At 35.7% G+C, this 20,570-nt stretch overlaps 1 protein-coding gene across 7 annotated transcripts in view; it reads right to left on the bottom strand.

Annotated features, from left to right (window-relative positions):
• DGKD (diacylglycerol kinase delta) overlaps positions 1–20,570 on the bottom strand; it is a 91,715-nt gene that overhangs the window by 37,774 nt on the left and 33,371 nt on the right. For 3 of the 7 annotated variants that reach the window (XM_063306909.1, XM_063306904.1, XM_063306903.1), the window contains exon 3: positions 19,282–19,362. In XM_063306909.1, coding sequence (XP_063162979.1) covers positions 19,282–19,362 — 81 coding nt within the window. Of the gene's footprint in view, positions 1–2,777; positions 2,849–11,669; positions 11,733–12,925; positions 12,972–18,693; positions 19,248–19,281; positions 19,363–20,570 lie in introns of those variants that run through there. The other 4 variants (XM_063306905.1, XM_063306902.1, XM_063306906.1 and 1 more) reach the window with 4 other exon arrangements.

Below are 20,570 nucleotides of genomic sequence, written 5' to 3'. Positions count from 1 at the left end.
AGTATGTGGCTAGAGATCCAAGTGAGCAGAGATATCCCACTGTGCACATTCATTAACCCCCTCCCCCACAAATTCTGTATGCACACACATAATACTTTCACTCAAACTACCCACTATCTCTGACACATGTAGACACATTTACATACTAGAGTTAGAGTTTACTGTAAAATAATCTCATGTGGAAACCAAGTAGGCTATTTTAAAGGTTTACATGAAAAGAATTAAAGATTCTCCTGAAGATTAAAAAAAAAAGACCTCCCCCTAAGCTTTCTGTGCTCCAAAAATTCTGCATTCATTCTAACATACCAGCATGATATTCTCCTAACTACTATTACCACCATAGTTATGCAGTTTGCCTTGCTTCAGTTGATAAATCTCTCCTTTTTTAAACAGTAAAATACATGCATTCCTGTGTCGGAGAAAGGGAACCTACATCTTCATCTTTTGAAATATGTGCTGTGCAGTTTTCAGTTTATGCACAGATAAATGGTCAATGCACATATTGAGCTAGAGTAGAATATAATTCCTGATTTTAGTGAATATATATCTAATATGGCCTAAGAGAGAGTGGCTAGTTCCAGAATAAGAAAAGATTGTATCCAACATACCCATATGCACACTTTACAGAAACATACTAATACCCATTGTCTGCCTTCTGTTTTACTCACCAGTAATCCTAGACATAACAGAACAGGTTTGTTTTCAATTAATTTAAATAAAGTGTCTATTACACAGTCATAGTTTATTACACAGCAACACAAATATTACTGCACACAATCAGCTAGATACTCAGGACCAGTAATAAAGCAGTCCTTTAGTTAGCAACAATTTATACTTATAACACTATATAATACTACAAACTATTTTGATATGAGAATACTTTTAAAAAGAAAAAAGGAGATATTTTTGAAAACATGATACTAAGTTTTTGCTTGTATTAAAAATAATTTCATTCTTGAAGTGCTAGTGGAGGCAATTTTTTCAGAAACAAGTCACTGAACTGTAGTCTCTCCCTCGTATGACAGTGATCTCTTACCGAATAGAACTGGCACTTTAGGTTTGTGGAATCTACTTTGCTTTTTTCTAGAGTACCAAGATCTGTCAGCCAGAATAGGATGCAGAGGATACTTACAGTTAAAGAATTCTGAGTCCAAAAATGTAGGTTTTGAGTACTAGTCCAAAAACAAGCAAAGATCACAGTCCTTTCACACAAGAATGAACTCCTAAGTACTCTACTGTTGCTCCTGCAAACAGGGAATCAGAAACCTTTGCTGATCTCGTGAAACAGGCAAGGGATCTGATCTATCAGTAGATCCTGAGCCACTTTTTGCCTATCTCTAAAGTAAAGAGCACAAGAGCAATGCATTATGTGCCACTTTGATTTCCTGAAACTAATGTTTAAAGTATATTAGCTATAAAGTCAATAGAAGCCAAACAATCTAGTGTACTAAGCAATATATTAAATCAGCTATACAATGAACCCTATTGTCATGGCTGAGGACTCTCTCTGACTCTGAAGAAGTTGCTCCAGCTGAACCAGTGGAATGTCAGCCTGAGGCTGATAAACCTGATTTGGCTCTCTGAACTTCGGACTGGATTTTGACTACTCTTCTGTGTGTTTCTGTTGAAAGTGAAACTACCTAGGCAAGCTTTCTTTCCAAGAGACTTTGTGATTTACATTCCTTCCCTTGTCTGCGTTATCTGCTCAGCCTGGAGTAAATTGCTATTTTCATCTAGAAACTGAATGTGTGTGAGTATGAAACCTGAAACAGGGCACCTATGAACGCTGCAGGTTTTCCTTATCCAAAACTCCTGAACTCCCAAACAGAAGATAGTTAAGTATGAAAGTATGGGGCAGAATGTAGCATTCTGTGAGGCATACATTGAGGTAATCTGCCACAGAAAGACAAATGTATACTGGAGTTAGCACACGAAGAATTTCTAATATAACCCCTGACAGAAAACAGTCACAGTTCCCTGAATGCATAACATTTTCCCGGTATTTATAACTAATAATCTCTAATTTCTAATATTTTGTAATCTGTAGTATGATGAATATATGACAATGTTTAGCCATTTTTAAAGGTAATATTTATCACAGAATCAACATAATCTGGGACTGAGCAGTATGAGTTACCATAACCAACTTAATTTGGAAGTGAAATTATGGTTACAAAAGGCAGATTGCTCCTTTGCTCAATCTGAATTAAATTAATAACTGTTTCCTGTTAGGTGTTAATGAGGATGCATTAAAACAATTAAAGGAACAGGGCAATTAATGAAAAGAAATGTGATGGAAGATCATGCAGCATACATATAATAGATTATTCCCATTGTAAGATTATTAAAGCATATTGTGTGCTGGTGAATAATTGTGACAGCTAGAATTGAAGATAATGAAAGTTGGCCAGGAAAAAAAAATGGTGGGAGGATGAAAACATATTCAGTCAAGAACACTGAAGGGCAGAACCAAGGGGTTTCTAAAAGGTCTGGCCATGAAACAAGGTATCATATTTTCAGGCCTACTAAATCACAACACAACATGCCACAGTCAGAAGTTAGGAACTGTACATATTCTGAACAGGTAAATCAAGACAGCAAGCCATCCAGCAGGCTATAGGCGAAATCAAACCCAAGCATGCTGTCAAAAAAAGAGCATATAGGACACCTTCTTGATGGTCCTAGAAGATTACTATATAGACAGGGAATGTTACAACTGAGATTAATCTCAAATGCATTCTGTGAAACCATGACAGGACATAAAAATAAACACGTACCCTTTATCGCTATTAGTCCCCCTTTACAGCAGACATCATACAGATACAGGAAACATACAGACAAAAATATCCTGCAAAATAAATACACAAAAAGGTTGATCTAATTAAGCAATCCCAAAATTATAATGCATACATAGTAACAACAGTCCATATATAGACAACTGAATTCCATTATGATCTGTAATAAGAGCCTACTATTTTGTTGGCTAGGGATGATAAAGATTGTAGTCCAAGTCATCTGAATGGCACCAAATTAGTGAAGGCTGCACTAAGACAGGCCAAGTGTCTTATGTACTGTACAGGAATACAGGCTACATGTTTTTTCAGAAAATATTCTTATGATAAAAGGGAAAAATACTTGGATGATTCTCATGAACTCAAGGTGATATACTACAGCATGTATACTTTTTTACAATTGTGCTGAACTCTTTCTATTGGTTTAGGCAAATTTTTAAATTTGAGTGAATTTGAAATTGCTTCAAGGATTTAGAATTTTCCTACTGACAGATTTTGTATAAGTTATTTTTAAATACCATTATTAAAAAAGCCAATCTGAATATGTTTAAGTAACTAGATCAACCTTTATGTGTTTATAACATATAAAAAAGTTCTACCATCTACCCATCTAAATATCATGGCAAAAAGACATCAGATTCAAACTCATTGTCTACCTATCTGTCTTTTACTATCACACACACAACTTTTACTAAAGCACATGGAAAAACAAGGACAGTATAAAACAGAGAGAATAAAATATAATAATATAAAGCATGTAAAAATAAGGAGCATATTGCTTCCATTCTGAACTTGCTTGTTAAGGATGATATGAAGATTAAGACAACACACAAAGGCTGTTTTATATTGTAGCCACCACAATATGACACAAATTTTCTGTATACTGCCATTCTACCTCAGAACAATCTCAATAAATATATTCAATAATCTAATTTTCATATCCATTGCTAATCTCATTAAAATAAACATAGGCCTTCAAAGAAAAACTGAGGGAAAAAAGAAATAATTAAGAGCAAAATGAATATGCTAATCCATTAAAAAAATTATTTCAAAATGCAAAATTAATCTGTATGCTCCCCATTTTGTTTTTATTATTATTGAAAGCAATCTCTTTTTTCTTATTTCATTTCCACAAAGAAAGAAATTTAACATTAATTGCCTCATTTTGATTCTGTCAAAAGAAATTTTTATCCAGTGCTGTCTCCAGAGTTATCCCAACATTGGTCAACAGCTCTGAACATTTTCAAAAAAGAAGCAAGGGCTTTGGTAAAACATGTAGTAAATTGTCCTTTTATCGAAACAAATGTCACAGTGACCATCAAGAGACAGAAAAACAATTTAAGGACAGATTGGTTGGGTCTGAGATATGCTTAAAATATGCAGAAACATACTACAACTTTGAGGTAGTCAAAATGAATCTGCTAAATATAGCTATCCTGATGCAGCAGGCTTCTGAAAGCAGCCAGCACTGGTGTGTGACAGAGACTGATAGCTTTTTCCTCTTTACTCACATCCTGCTTGAACATAGCTCTGTGTATTATTTGTCAGTCTTGAGTTCCCAAGAATTTCAGAACTTTAAAAACAAGCTACAGGGAGGATGTAAAATAAAATCCACTTCTGCAAATGAAATCGACTAATACCAGTTGGGTTTAACAGACACATTATTCATGTCAAAATCAGACCTACACACTTCTGTTACTTCAGTTAATATACAGGCCTCATTCAAACTTTTTTTGGTCAGAGGGGGACATAAGAAAAATCAAGAAACTCTCACCAGCACAATTACAAAATAATAGTTTTGATGGGATAAACACATCCGCACAGTAGAAAGCAGAGGTTGGATGTAAGCCCCAAATATAAAGCTACATATTTAACTCAACATGGCATTAAAAATATGTCCATTTCACAGAATGAAAACAGAGACTGGTAACTGTTGAGGCTCAAATATGTGTCACTATCCAAGAGAATGCCCATAAGGAAGACAACCCAAATTATAAATCACAGATTTGAGTCCATAAAGCAGATAAATAATGGAATTAAAAATAAATCTACAGAGTAAAAACTGATGATTCAGAGAAAAATCCCAAAAGGTACATACAAACAAGCATAACTATTCAAATAAACCCAAAGGCAAAACTAATCTTGCCCCCTGCAAAAATGAATACATTTTGAAGAATTTCCCCAAAGCAAATATAAACACTGAAAAAATTGTCCCAAAACAAACATTTCAGAATTAAAAACTACTGAACACCTCTATAATTGTTCACATATACAGGCAAAAGTATTATTTTTTCTCTTCCCACTACATTTTTTTAAAAAGAAATTTTAACCGGCTAGCTGGGCATGTAAAAAAATGAATTTCCGATCTGCTTCTTTCTTTTTCAGAGAATATGCTTGATTCATTTGAGGCTCAGAGGAATGCTGTGGAACAGAAGGGGTGAAGACACAGCATCACAGTTGAGCTTACAGGGCACATCAAACATTAAATAGTAGGGGTGCAGGATTCAGCAAGTAAGTACAGAGATGATAGGACACTATGGTGTCCACAGATACAGTACCACTGATCTCAAACTTACTACATTTAAATCATGCAAAACCTATGCTTTCATTACAGTTGTCAAAATATGCTCTCCAGAAGCTGGAACAGTTGCTGACTTGTAACCACTTTTGGGGCCAGAATGTGATGAAATTTAGAGTAATTGTAGTGACTATAGTGGGGGACATTTGAACCACATTTCAGAAAAATACTTGTGGACATGCACCCTCCCCTTTCTGTTCCAATGCCTGCAATTAAGAATCCAATATGATTATATAAACAAGTATTTATTGCCTTTTCACATTTCTTCCTACTACTTCTGCCATATCAGCTTAAAGTTCTGCAATTTTTTTATACTAGAGAAAAACATTCTTGTCAATTTTATCCCTACAGTGCATTTGTTCTCCCTCTACCAGAACTGTTGAAGTGAAATCCCAATTTCAAAAAAGTAAAAATGATGATACAATTTTCTAACTTTTAAAAATATGACGCCAATGAACAGTGATTTAGGAGACATTTCCATGCAGACAGAAAGATTAAAATATAAGAAAGCAGTTCCCAAATCTGTACAATTTTATATCAGGTCAACAATAAATAGAACACTATAGTTCAGATATAAAAAAGGAAAGGAAAAAGGCAATTGTAAATCATTTTCCTACATGGCCTGCATCAAGATGAAAGAGCTGATATAAAGACATCTAAAATAACATCCCTATCTTCACATACATATTAACAGGGTTGGAAGGTTCACAAATACTTTGAGAGGTATATGTGTAATAAGCTTTAAGTACAGAATTTAATATTTTTAGAAGCTGTATCTTTCATCAATTATTTTATGTCTTTTGCAAGAAACTTCAACCTACTATGGTACTTAATTATTTTTCCCTAGACTCTTGTTTAAAATTCTCCAAATATTTCACAGCCTACCATCTCAATTATACTACAGGATGTTTATACCTATTTCTGTAGAGTAAGAATTGGTGACTTTCTTTATATTGAGAACTAAGTTCAAATGAAGATAATCTATCAGGCAATATGAGCCAAAAATATGCAGAACCATCTGTTCCTCCTTCTCTTTTCGACACTAACTACTCTCTGTCCATCAGATACATAAACACATACTTGCTTCCTTTTATCCTTGTCCATCAATTGCTTTTGCCAGAGATCTGAATTGAAAACTTATACTAAGTTTTTGAGGTAAACCTCAGGGTGGCAGCTGGCCAATTTCCACTACAGAACAATGGAAGTTATTTCCTTTTTGAAATACCAGCCTGTATTTAGCATTGATTGCTTGATATCTGTACAAACCTAATAGGAACAAAAAAAGAGGAATAGTCTGCAATAGAAGAAAGTCCAATTAGCTTTGTCACCTAATTAAGGTTCTGTACAAATCAATATTCTGTGGAGAGAGAAAGACTATACAAATTGACAAATAGATTCTGGATTAGCATTAATTTTACTAGAAAACAAACTGTTATTTTATGTAGCTATTTTGCCTCTATTACCACAAATACAGACACTTTCTTTCCCCACAGAGGATAAGGATGAGATCTGATTAACAAAGGTCATCATAATGTCACAACCGCTATAGGTAGGTATACCTACAATAACTTTAAATGTATCTAGTGCAGCAATGCGGATTTCACTGTATATACTATTTCATTTTTCTTCCAAACATTACTTAAAGCATTTCATAAACTTGCAGAACTGGTCTGACATGAAACATAGCAAGACAATGACAAAGAACTGTTTGAACAGGAAGTAATGAGGGTTCTACAACATTACCTTCTGATCTCTGAAACACTGTCTGTACCTCACCGTAACTCATTCAAATGAGTTAAGGACCTGTATATTTACAATAAATGTGAGACAACGTAGCAGCAAGTGAAATAACTTTCTGGTTGCTTTCTTGTTAATATTTATCAGTCAGCCTCGCCCATAGATAAAGTCTATATTCCATATTGCTCTCTCTACCTCGTTATCTTTTCTCATTTTGCAGTAAAATTGCTGACATGGGACTGCTTTCTCTGGGAAAAGAGTACTCTCCCAGCTCAGGGTCAAATTCCTTTCTCTAGCTCTAAGTTCATTTCAAACAAGCCCGAGTTGTAACAAATGTAACAGAAGATTCATAGAGTTATTATAAAAGTACAAAAAAAACCCCTATCTTTCTAACCCAACTCCCAGAAAACTAAAATTTGATTTAGAATTCCCCAAGCATATTCGCCATTTTGGAACCTAAATTTCAATAATGCAGCCAAATCAGTTTTTTTTCATATGGATTTATATCTGGCATGTTCTTTTCAGTCTAGTTACATCAGATGACCAGCACTGCTTCCTGAAGGGATCCTGTGTCTTAATGGTTCAGAGTAATACTCCTAAAAATTACAAATACACACCAAAGCCACTTGTTACATAAGTCAACACAGTCTTAAGGATGGAGGCCTAATGCCCTGCAGATAGTTTGATCTTTGACCTCAGCCATTTTTTGCCATTGTCCATTCTGGCTGAAGGACTTCAAATCTAAAAATTAGTTGACCCATGTTCACGGGGTCATGTTCTGTTTGCTATCACAGCTCTGCTACCCTAAATATAGCAATACCAGCTGGTGAGAGCATAGTCAGCCTCGCCTCCCTATATGCACTGACAGTCACATGTATAACCTGAATTACCTATTTACTCAATAGGAACATGAGGTTTTCCCCCAAGTAATTATCTGAGAATAGTAGTGGTGAGTTGTTTTACATTTCCAGATAAGTAGAGGGGGGAAAAAACCATTGAAGAGTGAAGAATGGGCAAGAGATGCTGCCTTTGAAGATTAGAAATTACTTGGGAGAGGCTGTCTGCCTAGTGAATTTCACTTATTTTATAAAGCAACTCCCTCCCTTATTTATCTTGTCTCATCTCCATCTAGCTCTGTTCCCACTTCCTCTTCTCTTCCCTTCTCTGTGGAGTGAGTAAATGGATGGACAGACAGACACAATAAAAATTTCCCAAATGGTTTTCAGCTGGACCTGGCAACTCTAGGATGTTAAGATGAGGAACCTGGACATTGCACAGGATTTTTGTCTATTTCTATATATTTTTTCTATGTATTCTTCCTTTTATTTGATGGATTGTTTTAAATGCAGGGCATCTTCCTTCCATATAAATACAGGTAGTCCTCGACCACAATTGGGACCAGGATGTCTGTTGCTAAGAGAGGTGGTCGTTAAATGAGTTATGCCCAATTTTATGACATTTTTTGCTGTGCCATTAAGTGAATCCAGTGGTCCTTAAGCAAATCTGGCGTACCCCATTGACTTTGCTTGTTGGAAACCAACTGGGAAGGTTGCAAATGGTAATCACGTGATGTAGGATGCTGCAACTGTTGTAAATACATGCTGGTTGCCAAGCGTCTGAATTTTGATCACGTGACCGCAGGGATGCTGTGACAGTTGTAAGTGCAAGGACTGGTTGCAAGTCACTTTTTCAGCACCGTAGTAACTTCGAACGGTTGCTAAATGAATGGTCGTAAGTCGAGGACTACCTGTACAGTAATGCATGCTGCATAGTCTTTCAAAAAGATTTTTAAAAATAAATATTTAACGTTTCACCATTACATCTATCTAATTTTGAACAGAAACAAGCATGGGCACCATGCTCTACCTTGTCACAAAACTGGGAAATTGTTAGCATTAGATGTCATTGAATTTATTATGTAACCTGACTGTTTTGATGCAGATGGGAGGCAGTTATACTACAGTGGCCATGGATCAATATTTAAATAACAGATCCTGTACTCTACCTAAAGTATGATGGATTTGGCCATTCTGCAGCATTTCCTAAAATTAATTTCAAAATTACATCTCATCTAAAGAGTCTCTGGGGACAAAGCAATTGAATACTGCTTTCACATGTATACCTACGGGTGTTTTAATGGGGAACTGATATTACAAAATTGGTTCAGCTCCATACTCTCAGGTATGCTTACTAGCCAACTGCAACTCTGTGTCCCTTCTATGTTTCTGAGGTTTGCAGAGTGACTAAAACTTTCTTGTGTACTCAGATAAAACAATGAATGCTTGTAAACAATAAATAGCTTCCTGGAAATTAATTATACTAATAAATTAGATTAACTGATAAAAGGATGCAGGTAGCAATCAGGCTTTTACATATGAGAACTGTAATTTGAGTCACATTGCATTTCTATATATGAGTATAGATTGCCTAACAAAATTATTTTAGGACATTTTTTCATGAAATTAGAGCACAACCGGCAGTGGCCACTACAAACAACACCCAACACATGGGGCAACATCTATTTATCCATTCTCTTACATAACAGTTTGTGTACTGTAAATCAGCGCTTTCCAACCTTTTTGTTGATGCAGACCTCTTGTAGATAACCTGTGAAAGCTTTTGAAAACAACCACATAAGAAACATTCCCTCAGATGGTGTTCATGGATTTAAAGTTAAATAATAAATTCGTTTCAAAATGAAAATAGTCAACATCGAGGAGAATCACTGAATTTCATGAAATAATATTCCCACTAAAATCCTGAAAGGTTTCAAGATAAAAAAGGCAAACTCTCATGAGATTTGGGTAGAAGTATAACAAACTTGTAAGACTGGATTATATTCTATTATTTCAGCTTTAAAAAAAAATTATGGCAACCACAGTAAGGACTACCAACAATACCTTCACAGACCATATCTGCAGTATCCAGTTTGGTCTAGTGGTTAAGGCACCAGGCTAGAAACCAGGAAACTGAGAGTTCTAGTCCCACCTTAGGCATGAAAGCAGCTGGGTCACTCTCTTTCAGCCCAACTCACCTTACAGGGTTGTTGTTGTGGGGAAAATAGGAGGAGGAAGGAGTATTAGGTATGTTCACTGCCTTGAGTTATTTATAAAATAATAAAGGCGGGATAGAAAATAAATTAAATTAAAAATCTTTATAGATCACAGGTTAGGAAGCATTGCTATAAGTACTATTCTACACTTACTTGCTTTGCACAATCTACTCATTTATTCAAACTGTTTCTGAACGGCTTATGTAAATTGCCATCACAAAGGTTAACCTGTGAACCTTATCTATATTGCTAGTTTCAGATGTTAAAATGCCACCCTGAGGTCCTTGAAAAAAGGACAGTATAATGTAAGATAAAAGGAATACAGGGAGATAAGCCAAGTAATCCAAATAGGGAATGTAATATTATATAAAAACTGACTCTTGTTCTACTTAAAGCTTTGCAAACAAATTACACAGATACGCAAAGAACAAAAACACAGAGCAGAGCTCAGTGCTACTGTTTAACATATGGAAACAAACCTTTTGGAATCTGGCTTCTCTTCAAATAAAGCAAAATATACTTACTTCCTCAAGGAATGTTAATGGCCAAGTTCTAATTTAAGTGTCAATATATTTCCTACTTCATCATTACTCATCTCCAGTACATTACAGATAACAAGTCAAAAGCAACACTGTAACAATGCATAAGTCCAAAATCAATACATGTACTGTACACAAATGTTTATCAAACAGGATTGTAACAATCTTTATAAAGAAGTACCTCCATGATTAAAAATAAATGTGCATTAACCAGACTCTCCAAACAAAGATTAATTACACCCAAGAAACTGAAATTAAAGATCTCCATGTACATGTTTGTTTAGGAACAGGCTATAATCAATAAATCCATAAACAGGGAATCTAGATGTCAATTCATTCATTTTAAAAAATAGCATGTTTTTTAATGTAAAATTATATAATTAAAATACTAAATGCAACAAATACAAAAAGCAAACAGTACAGACAGTAACAATTTAACCAGATGTAAACAATAACATATAACTTTGTATATTTAACCTTTAGAAATTAAAGATCTGTTGAAGACAAAGAGATCTAATTTCTAATGAAAACCAAAGGTGGCATCGCTAGGATCTGTTTACAAAGACAGGTACCCTATAAGAAGCCACTACTGAAAAGGTATAATCATTTATTGACTCCCATTAACTTATACTTACATATCAGTTTGGTTTGAAGTGAATTAGGATATGGTCCCGAACAACAAAATCACTGTTCATTCTATTGACGGGCAGACCTGGTCATATCCAACTGTAAAACAGTCTGCCTTGTTCACAGATCCCATGTCTCTTCTTTATGTGAATAGCCCCCTTTCCTCGTGCTTCAAAATCTGATTGCGTCTTGAAGCACTTTCCTGAACCCAAATACCTAATGAATTGATTCACGAACTCACTATATGCTTAGAATTTGGAAAATGGGGTTATTTTGGGGATTTAGATATGGTCTACACCTCTTCCAAATAACTTAAGCTATTATAATATAGAATGCAAATTCACCTTTACTCTAAGAAATAGGATGAACAGATAAATGATTAAATAGTCCTAAACCTGTTTGAAGAGAAAGAGAGCAAGGTGCGGTTTGACACATTTTGGAAGCCAAGTGAGAATGACAAGCTTAAAGTTCAATCTGTCTCTTTGCAAATACGTACAGGAAATGTGTCTTTATCCTGTTAGCTTTAAGTGCAACTTTCTGTGGGCTTACAATTTTAGAGCAAATAAGCAAGCTCTGTTCTTTATTTATTTATTTTCTTACAACAAACACTTGGGAACACTTTACTACCACATACCACTTTTGAATCAGAAAGCAATCTTACTGGCATTTACCTTGGAATAAATCCTACTGTTTAACATGATATTGTGGGGGAAATAGAAGGCAGGAGTATTAAGTATGTTCACTGCCTTGAGTTACATATACATAAAAAGGCAGGATAAACTAATAATAATAATAACAACAACAATAACAGGGTGGATTCTCAGTAATTGGAGCATTCTGCAGTACTGTACCTCTCTGGAAGAGGAACAGGGAAGCACATAACACAGGGGTGCTCAAATTTTGTGGTATCGGGACCCCTAAAATGCTATATAAATATGCATGATTCCCATCAGGAATAAAATTAATTATTTAATTGGGGTTAGGGTTGGTCAAGAAATAAATACCTTTAATAAATATGATAAAATCTATGTATCATATAAAATGGAACACTGATGTTTACCAATTCAAAACTTTCTCATTAGAAAGGAACAATAAAGCAATCAAATTCAAAATTATATTAATAATAAGGATAAGTTTTGTATAATTTCTGGAATCTGGGTTTCTTGGTTTATATTTATTTTTGAAGATATTTACTCTTTACAGGATTAATTATAGAAAATTCTGACTTTGCTGTCAGCTTTGCTGTCCAAGCAGAGTGGAATAAGTTCTGACAGTGGTCTCACTTTGGACATTCAAGATAAATAAAATGAAATAAAATAAAAGGGGAAGAGGCATGACCCACAGTTTGAGAAGCCCGACATACAACTTTTTTTTTCTATTTCAAAGAATAAATTCAATATTAAGTACCAAAAACAGTTATTTTACTCTCAAGGAAATATACCCATCTCCTACCACCGGTGTAAGAATGTGGCAGACACTTGTTTAGTAGATTAAACATACTGAGAAAGCCGCAAGAAAAAACGGAGAATACTACAGCAGAAATAATTTTAAAATTTTAGTTAGTAACAGCAAGAAATAAAGGCCAAAAGTTTCTACTTACTCTTCTTTCTGCAGATGAAACTCTAATTCCAGAGTGCTCACTATTTTATAAACAGTTTCATAAGTCTACAAATCTACAGAAATAAATATTCTACTTTATCTCATTTATATGGGGAAAAAAAAAAGATAACCGGGTTTATATTATGATAAGAGTGCAAACTTCAGATCTGATCTTCATCTCTTCCTGTGCTGGAAAATATGACAACATTTCTAATTCTGTCTCTGGAAGCAATATCCTCTCCTATGTACTTTAAGTCCTAAAATGCATTTATTTATGCAACAGTACAGACTAGCATAGCATAGTGAAATCCGTCACTGTTTTCACTATAGAGTAACAGAAAGAACCTGATCAATTTATTCTAAAATATCTGATTCCTGATGGACTCTAATAATAAAGAGCATGTGGTCTTCAGCAGTTTCAGCCCCACTTCCCTTTTCTTACATAAAGTTACAATATCACAATCACTATTTTTCTAATCTATGTCCCTGAGCTTGTGTCTTCTTTCCTTTAGAGTAAGCAAGTTATTAAGAATTTGGAGCAAATACTAATAGGATTATTCCTTCCCTCAGTCACATTCTGGGAATTCTGCTCAACTGTGCACAAACTGATTAGCTGTGCACTGAAGGAGAAGCAGGGACAGAATTCTGCTGGCAGAAAATTCAGGACACAGGCAGACTGCTGTGAAAACACGATGTTTCCGGTCTGCGGTAGAGTTAAGAGGTGCTTCCTAGAAGAGGGTGTATGAAGACTTCCAGAGATGAACTCCACCCCTTCAGCAACACAGACTTCAATTTTAGAGGGCAGCCCTAAGGTAAGAAACATAATGGGCAACTCTACTGCCTGCCCATTGGCACAAGAGATTCTGCCTGGTCATCTACTGCAGGCCTCCATCTGTGGCTGGGAACATTTCCCCTGAATTTTCCCTAACCTCAGAGATAGCAAATATAGTCTTGGTCTGGATATTTCAATGAAAGTAATTCAAAACAGATGAAATGACATTCTCAGTGGGCAAAAGGCTATCAATATCTTTCTTCAGTGTTATTTAAAAAAATGATTTAATAGGAACAGAAAAAGTTAATACTATCCAGTTTATGAAAAGTGGATATATATTAGGGCTGTTTATGCTTTAGGAGTCGCATTAACTTTAATAAGTGGCTTCTTTAATGAAAAGCAGATTCATAAAGTTAATGCAACTCTTAAAGCAGTTCCATCTTTTATTTTTTTTTCCAACTCAGGTGGAACCCTGAAAAAAGTCAGGGTGCTTAATTACACAGATATTTGATATTTTGAATAATGCATTATTCTAATACATATTTTCAAATCTTATAGAGATACTGGGCAACACAGAGAAGACTTTCTTTTAAAAGTCCCACAAAGCAGCTAGTCAAAGAAAGCATATTTTTTGCATCTTCCTTATATCCTTCCTTATTTTCTCTCAACAAAAGGTCAGTTTTCAGGCAGAGAAAGATTTCTACTATCAAAGAAATATATGCTTGCTTGCAAGTCGAAGTTTTATTTATTTATCAAATTTGTCCAACTCTATAGCGACTCTGGGCAGTGTACAACAATCGAAAGAGTATGGTATTAAAACAATATAATGAAAAGGAAATAACTATGATGTTGAGATACAGCAACAGAATATAAAACCTGGTGTCCATATTCCCACAGGAGGCCTGCCACTCACCTTAGCCCAAGGCCTGGAGGAAAAGCCATGTTTTTAAGGACCTTCTGAATGAGGGTTGGGTAAGGGTTGTACGAATCTCTGGGGGGAGGCTGTTCTAGTGGGCAAGCAATGTGACAGAGAAAGCCAACACTATTTGATCAATGGGACCAAAGCAGTTTGAAATTAGATACATTTTATTTAAAACATTTGTATAGCTGCCCTTCTTAAACCTAACTCTGGGTGGTTTACGACCAAGAATAATCTACAATCTACAACATTCTCCTCCCAATCTGACCTCCCCCTCTCCCAAAGCCTGTGTGGTGGAATGTGAGGGTGATCTTGGAAGAAGTGGGGAAGAGATGCCGCCCAGGGAACGATCAGTTAAAAGAGAAAGGAGTCCGCAACAGAGTAAGGGCCAGAGAATAAACTTAGGAAGGACTTTCATACTGGCAAGATGGATGTAGCCCTCCCAGGTAATCCAGACAGGAAGCATGATGAGATGAGCTAATTCTATTTTATTGTAAGGCTACATTAACAGAACCTTACAAGTATGAAAGTACAAATTTCCCGCCCTCCCTATTTATTGCCTGAGTAGTTAGGGTGGGTCCTTCCTAAGTTTCTTTCTCTGGCCGTTACTCTGTTACAGACTCCTTTCTCTTTTATCTGATTGTTCCCTGGGCGGCAAGATGGCACTGTTTAGGGGAAGGGACCTGGAGCATGCCCACCGTATCCACTCTGGTGGGACAGGCAGATATCCCCGGGGATGTGGTCCTGCAGATAACCTAATTCTAAATTAAATTAAAAAGAAAATTTGAGCAAAAATTGTCCTTGCCAACTAAATTTTTATGAGATTATTTATGAGGCTGAATTATTGCCCCCACTGTGCATTAGAAGTTTACATTCCAACAATAACAAGATAGGGCTCAGTGTCAGTAAGTATTGATTCTGGTCAGTTTAAGGAGAATTTTGTAATTATTTTATATGCTCAAGAGGCTTGTGCAATTTCACAGGCACTTTTGTCTGTGCCGTCTTCTTCCTTAGCCTGTTTCCTGGCCTTTAGACAGTGGAATCACTTCCTTAATATTCTTCAGCCAAGAACCAATTTTAGTATCTTTAGGAAAAGAGAGAGCTGACCACAGCTGGGAAAATTTGTTATTTAGCCAGACAGGTAGTATATAGATTTTTCTTTTTTTAAATTAATTTATCTTTAAGTATTGACAATTGATTGCACTTATGTGGGATTACACACATAATAATTGATGACTTGTAACTGGTATCTCATTTGGTTTTACAGTTTTAGCTGATTTTATTAGGTTGTTTTGTTTTTGCAATTGATTATACCGTATATACTCGTGGATAATTGGGTTCAGATATCTGTGAGTATATACGGTAACACTTTTTAAAAGTTCTCGTAAATCCTCATGTATAAGCCCATTCACAGATAAGCTGACCCTTCATTTTTTAGGCAAAATACCATAAAAAATGTGGGTCTGCTTATCCATGGGTTATTCATTTTTCATGGTATTTTGGTTAAAAATTCAAGGGCCAGCTTATCTGCAGATGGGCTTATACACAAGTATACATGGTACAAAGATTTTAAATTATTGCTTGTCTTTCACATTCTGATGTACTCACTGTATCTTGAATGGCTTGTCCTCTTTGGCATGTTATGATACAGGTAATCCTCAACTTACAACCACAATAGGGACCAAAAAATTCACTGTTAAGCAGTGCAGTTGTTAAGCAAGGCATCACATGACCACACCCAATTTTACATTTTTTGCAGTGAATCATGTGGTTCCCCAGTGATTTTGCTTGTTGGAAGCCACCTGGGAAGGTCGCAAATGGCACCCCTGGATTCATGTAACCCTGGGACACTGCAACCATTGTAAATACTTCTCCTCTGTCATGGGTTGTAAAGGAGGGAGGGGGAGGATTGATTGCTGTGTGAGAAATGAAGACATCATGGACTGACCCAGCAAGCTGACGCCAGAGAGTGTTATGGCTATCATCTTATCAGCAAACGGACAGTGAAGAATGCTGCTGGGAATCATGTTGTAAAACCAATAGCAGTTGTAAATATTCAATTTCAAACGAAGGCGGGAAACTGGGACAAGTAAAAGGAGGGAACTGGGGAATCTTATTCACTTGAGTCTTTAGATGGAGATGGAACTGTATCTTACAATAAAGAAATACTTTACTGAGATCTGAATGGTTCCAGAGAGATTTCTTACTATTGGGATATCTGAACCCCACAATCCTCACAGAAGCACCTGAATTTTGATTACATGACCATGGGGGCGTTGCAACAGTCATAAGGTCATCAGTTTTTTCAGCACCATTGTAACTTCGAACAGTTGCTAAATGAATGGTCGTAAGTCGAGGACCACCTGCATATCAAGAAATTTTGTTATCTCATGGATATTAGAGATATTCTGAGCTGTTTTCCAGCTCTATAATTTTCACAAGTTTACTCCTATTCTTTTTCTAATACCTGGTAAGTATGTTATATGCTTATGTTGTGATGATTCCTTTATAGATAATTAAATTACAGATTAATAATTATTTATTAACTGTTTAAAATCTAAACAAGGAACCTTCATATTTGTTAGGGACTATAACCAAATTGAACTCAAAATTATAAAAGAAAAGATAGAATATAATAAATTAAACTGATGGACCCTACCTCTTTTCCTGACCACAATTTTAAACTCTCCCAGGAATGATGATTATCTGTCAGCAGCAGAACTGCATTAATTCAACAGGAAGCTCAACTGAATTCAAAATTAACTCCAGAAAGATTTTAAAGATCACAAGCTCTGCACATATATAATATTTGTAGATTAACCCATATCATTAAAATTCATAGTTCAGCATAAGCAAAAAGGCTAGGAAAACTATAGTAGCAAAGAAACCTTGGGACAAGGAAACTGTTTCTGGAAACCAACAATAGTGAGAAGACATGAAAAATTTCGCCAACATAATATAAAGTTTAATGTCAAATACAAAATTATGAATGTAATGTTTCCAAAATAAACCAACATGTCTCATTTCTAAAGGCATTCCTAAAATGGTATGCATTATCTGTTCAGTGTATTTTCAAGGTATGCAGATAACAGAGCTAAAGAAAAACAAATTGAGAAGAAAATGGTATTCTCAAAAAGAAAACTATAGTTTATATAAAAACTAGCAAAAAAAACCTCCAGTGGTATTGCCAATGAAAGAGTAACAAAAAATAGCCCTGTCTTTTTATTCGTTAGGTGGTTTCATAAGCGATACTAACAAGATGTTATTTTCCAGGCTGAAAACTATGAAATTCTTTTTTCTTTTTATCTAAGATATATTATGGAATCACAGTATGCAGTGGTTGTAAGGGATCATGGAGCTCATCTAGTTCACTCCCTTCCCAGTGAAGTAACCCACTATTATAGCATTCCTGACGGATGGTCATCCAGTCTCTGTTTGAACATTTCCAGCATAGGAGAATTTACTGCTTCTGAGGTAATCTGTTTCATTGTTAAACAGCTCTTATTGTTAGAAACAATTTCTTGATGTTCAACTGAATGCTAGTTCCTTGTAATTTAAGCCTATTGTTTCTTGTCTTATGTTCTGGAACAACTGTGGCAAGTTCTGTCCCATTTTACACATGAAAGCCCTTCAGAAACTTAAAGATAACCACAGTAACCCCCAAGGTCTTCTCTTCTCTAGGCTAAACACATCCAATTTCTCCATTTTTCCTTTAGTCTTTCCTTCCAGGAACTTATCATCATGGTTGCTCTTCTCTGGACATGTTCCTTTTGTCAATGTCCTTCCTAAAATGCGCTGCACAGAACCAGACACAATATTCTAAGTATCCAATATTCTAGGTGCAATGCAGAATACAGAGGATCTATGAATGTTATTTTAACTAAGAATTGTTATATTATTCCCAAAGCTTGAAATAATATCCTGTAATGTACTTTGGCTTACTGGAGAACTTAGAAATTCATATAAATATAAAATCAGAAACAGTCACTTTTGAAAGTCACTTCCCACCTTTTATAATAAAACAGTAATTATATAAACATGTAGTGCCATGGTTCTACAAGAATGTATAGAAACAGACCTCAGAATTGAATTGTAGATCCTTAAACATTCTTACAACATATTTTGGTAAGTCTCCATAGCTCTGGTGAATCACTAGTTCCATTCTTCAAATCACATTCTTTAAAACATATGTATTCCCAAGGCTCAGGATAAGTAGCATATTTAAGAAGAAGAAATAAAACATCCAGTAGATAAAGAAACAGTATCAATTAAAGTAATATCCTATTAGCTTTCTGAATGGAAAACTTACTTAATTTGAACATAATGGACTGGCCTGAAAAAAAAATTAGTTCTTACCAACTTATACTGATTACATTTTGCTATACCCAGGCATCAACAATTTCCCAATATTAAAACCAAATAGAGTTATTATGCCTATTTATTTCTGTCTTTTAACACAACCCAAGCAACAGCATTACACACCACTATTTCACAGAGAAGGATGTAATCGTTCTACGAAGTTGAACATTAGTAATTTCAGTACCTTCTGACCAGGCTTTTAACTCCCCCTTTTGACCCTTCTTTGCTTTTCACTTTATGCTGTCCTGAGTAAGGATAATACAAAGAAGATATGCTTAATCATGAGATACGATGCAAGCAATCTTACCGTGAAACTATTGTTGACATTTTTAGTGCTAGATTCTGCCACACTGGCATCTGTCAGATCCACCTCATCAAAAATAATTGACTGGAAAATAAAAAAGAGTAAGAATTAATTCAAGAACAAAAAGAAAGTCTAGTACATAAAATTTGGAGGTTAGAGAACTATTATGGGTAATTTCTTCACAGGAGATTTCCTTGTCTATTTAACTGAAGAAGGGTAGCTAAATCTTCTAGAGGCTGGTAGAATGGATGAACGACAATACTACCTCTCAAGATGGTGCAGTTAGGACCTATGCTCTATGATGGTACTGCCAGTCTACACCCATCTTCCCCAGACAGGTTCTCTTGAGTCAAAAGGCCATATGAAATCAGAACACTGCCTGTACCCAGGGAAACAGCTCTATACTTCTACTACTCCACTCCCCCTTTTCTTCACCAGCAGATATTTCATCTGCCCTGTTGGTGTCACTGAGGAAGTTGGCTCTTGAAAGTTCTTTACACAGAAAACAGATGTCAGACTCATTGAAAGAGAATTGCTTTAGTAGACTGGCTTTCCAGTTGGGATAGGATGTCAATAGAGGGAACTGGAGATGAGGAGAGAAATGAGGCAGCAGCTGATTCACATCCCATGAAATAGGTAGGTGGAACTAAAGGCATGGAGATATGTATAAGAATCCCATCTGCCCAACTGCTCCTGACTGCTCTCTTGAGCCATGTGGAAGTTGGGCACTCCTGAAAGCTACTGCTGACTCTCAACTTGTCCTGGCCACCATACACGAAGAGTGGGGCTTCCAATGGAGTGGGTACAGAAAATGATTCCTTGTGCTAAGACTGTACAGTTTAAAAATTATTCAGAAATGCTTCAGGCCTCTTTACTTACTTTAACTCTTAGTTCAAATAGTATGACATTTTTCAGGCTTCCATATGAGCCTGTAAAAAGGTGTCATTGTTTTAAGGAATCTGCTTTTTAAAATTAGTGTGACTCTTCAGATCTGGAACAGTTATCATCCTGGAGTAGCTAGAAGGGATCTGATTCCTAGCAGATCTCCTCACTTATAAAAATACAAGCCTATCACATCTAGGAGCATTTTAATAGCAAATCACTTCAAAACAAAAAACCCTAGAGTAACATTCTGAATCTCTACATGACAGGAGGTTGAAACTTGAACAGAAGCTTTTATGGAAGCTCCCTAGAATTCTCCACTGCATACTTAATCTGCTGCTATATGAAGTCCTGACACAGCCAAGCAATTTGTTTCAACTGGAGAGTTTCCCACATATCTAGAAGATACT

This window comes from Candoia aspera, chromosome 6 (assembly GCF_035149785.1).
Source record: "Candoia aspera isolate rCanAsp1 chromosome 6, rCanAsp1.hap2, whole genome shotgun sequence".
Classification (NCBI taxonomy): domain Eukaryota; kingdom Metazoa; phylum Chordata; class Lepidosauria; order Squamata; family Boidae; genus Candoia; species Candoia aspera.
Note: the sequence above shows the minus strand (reverse complement) of the source record. Positions and strands in the feature narration are given on the sequence as shown.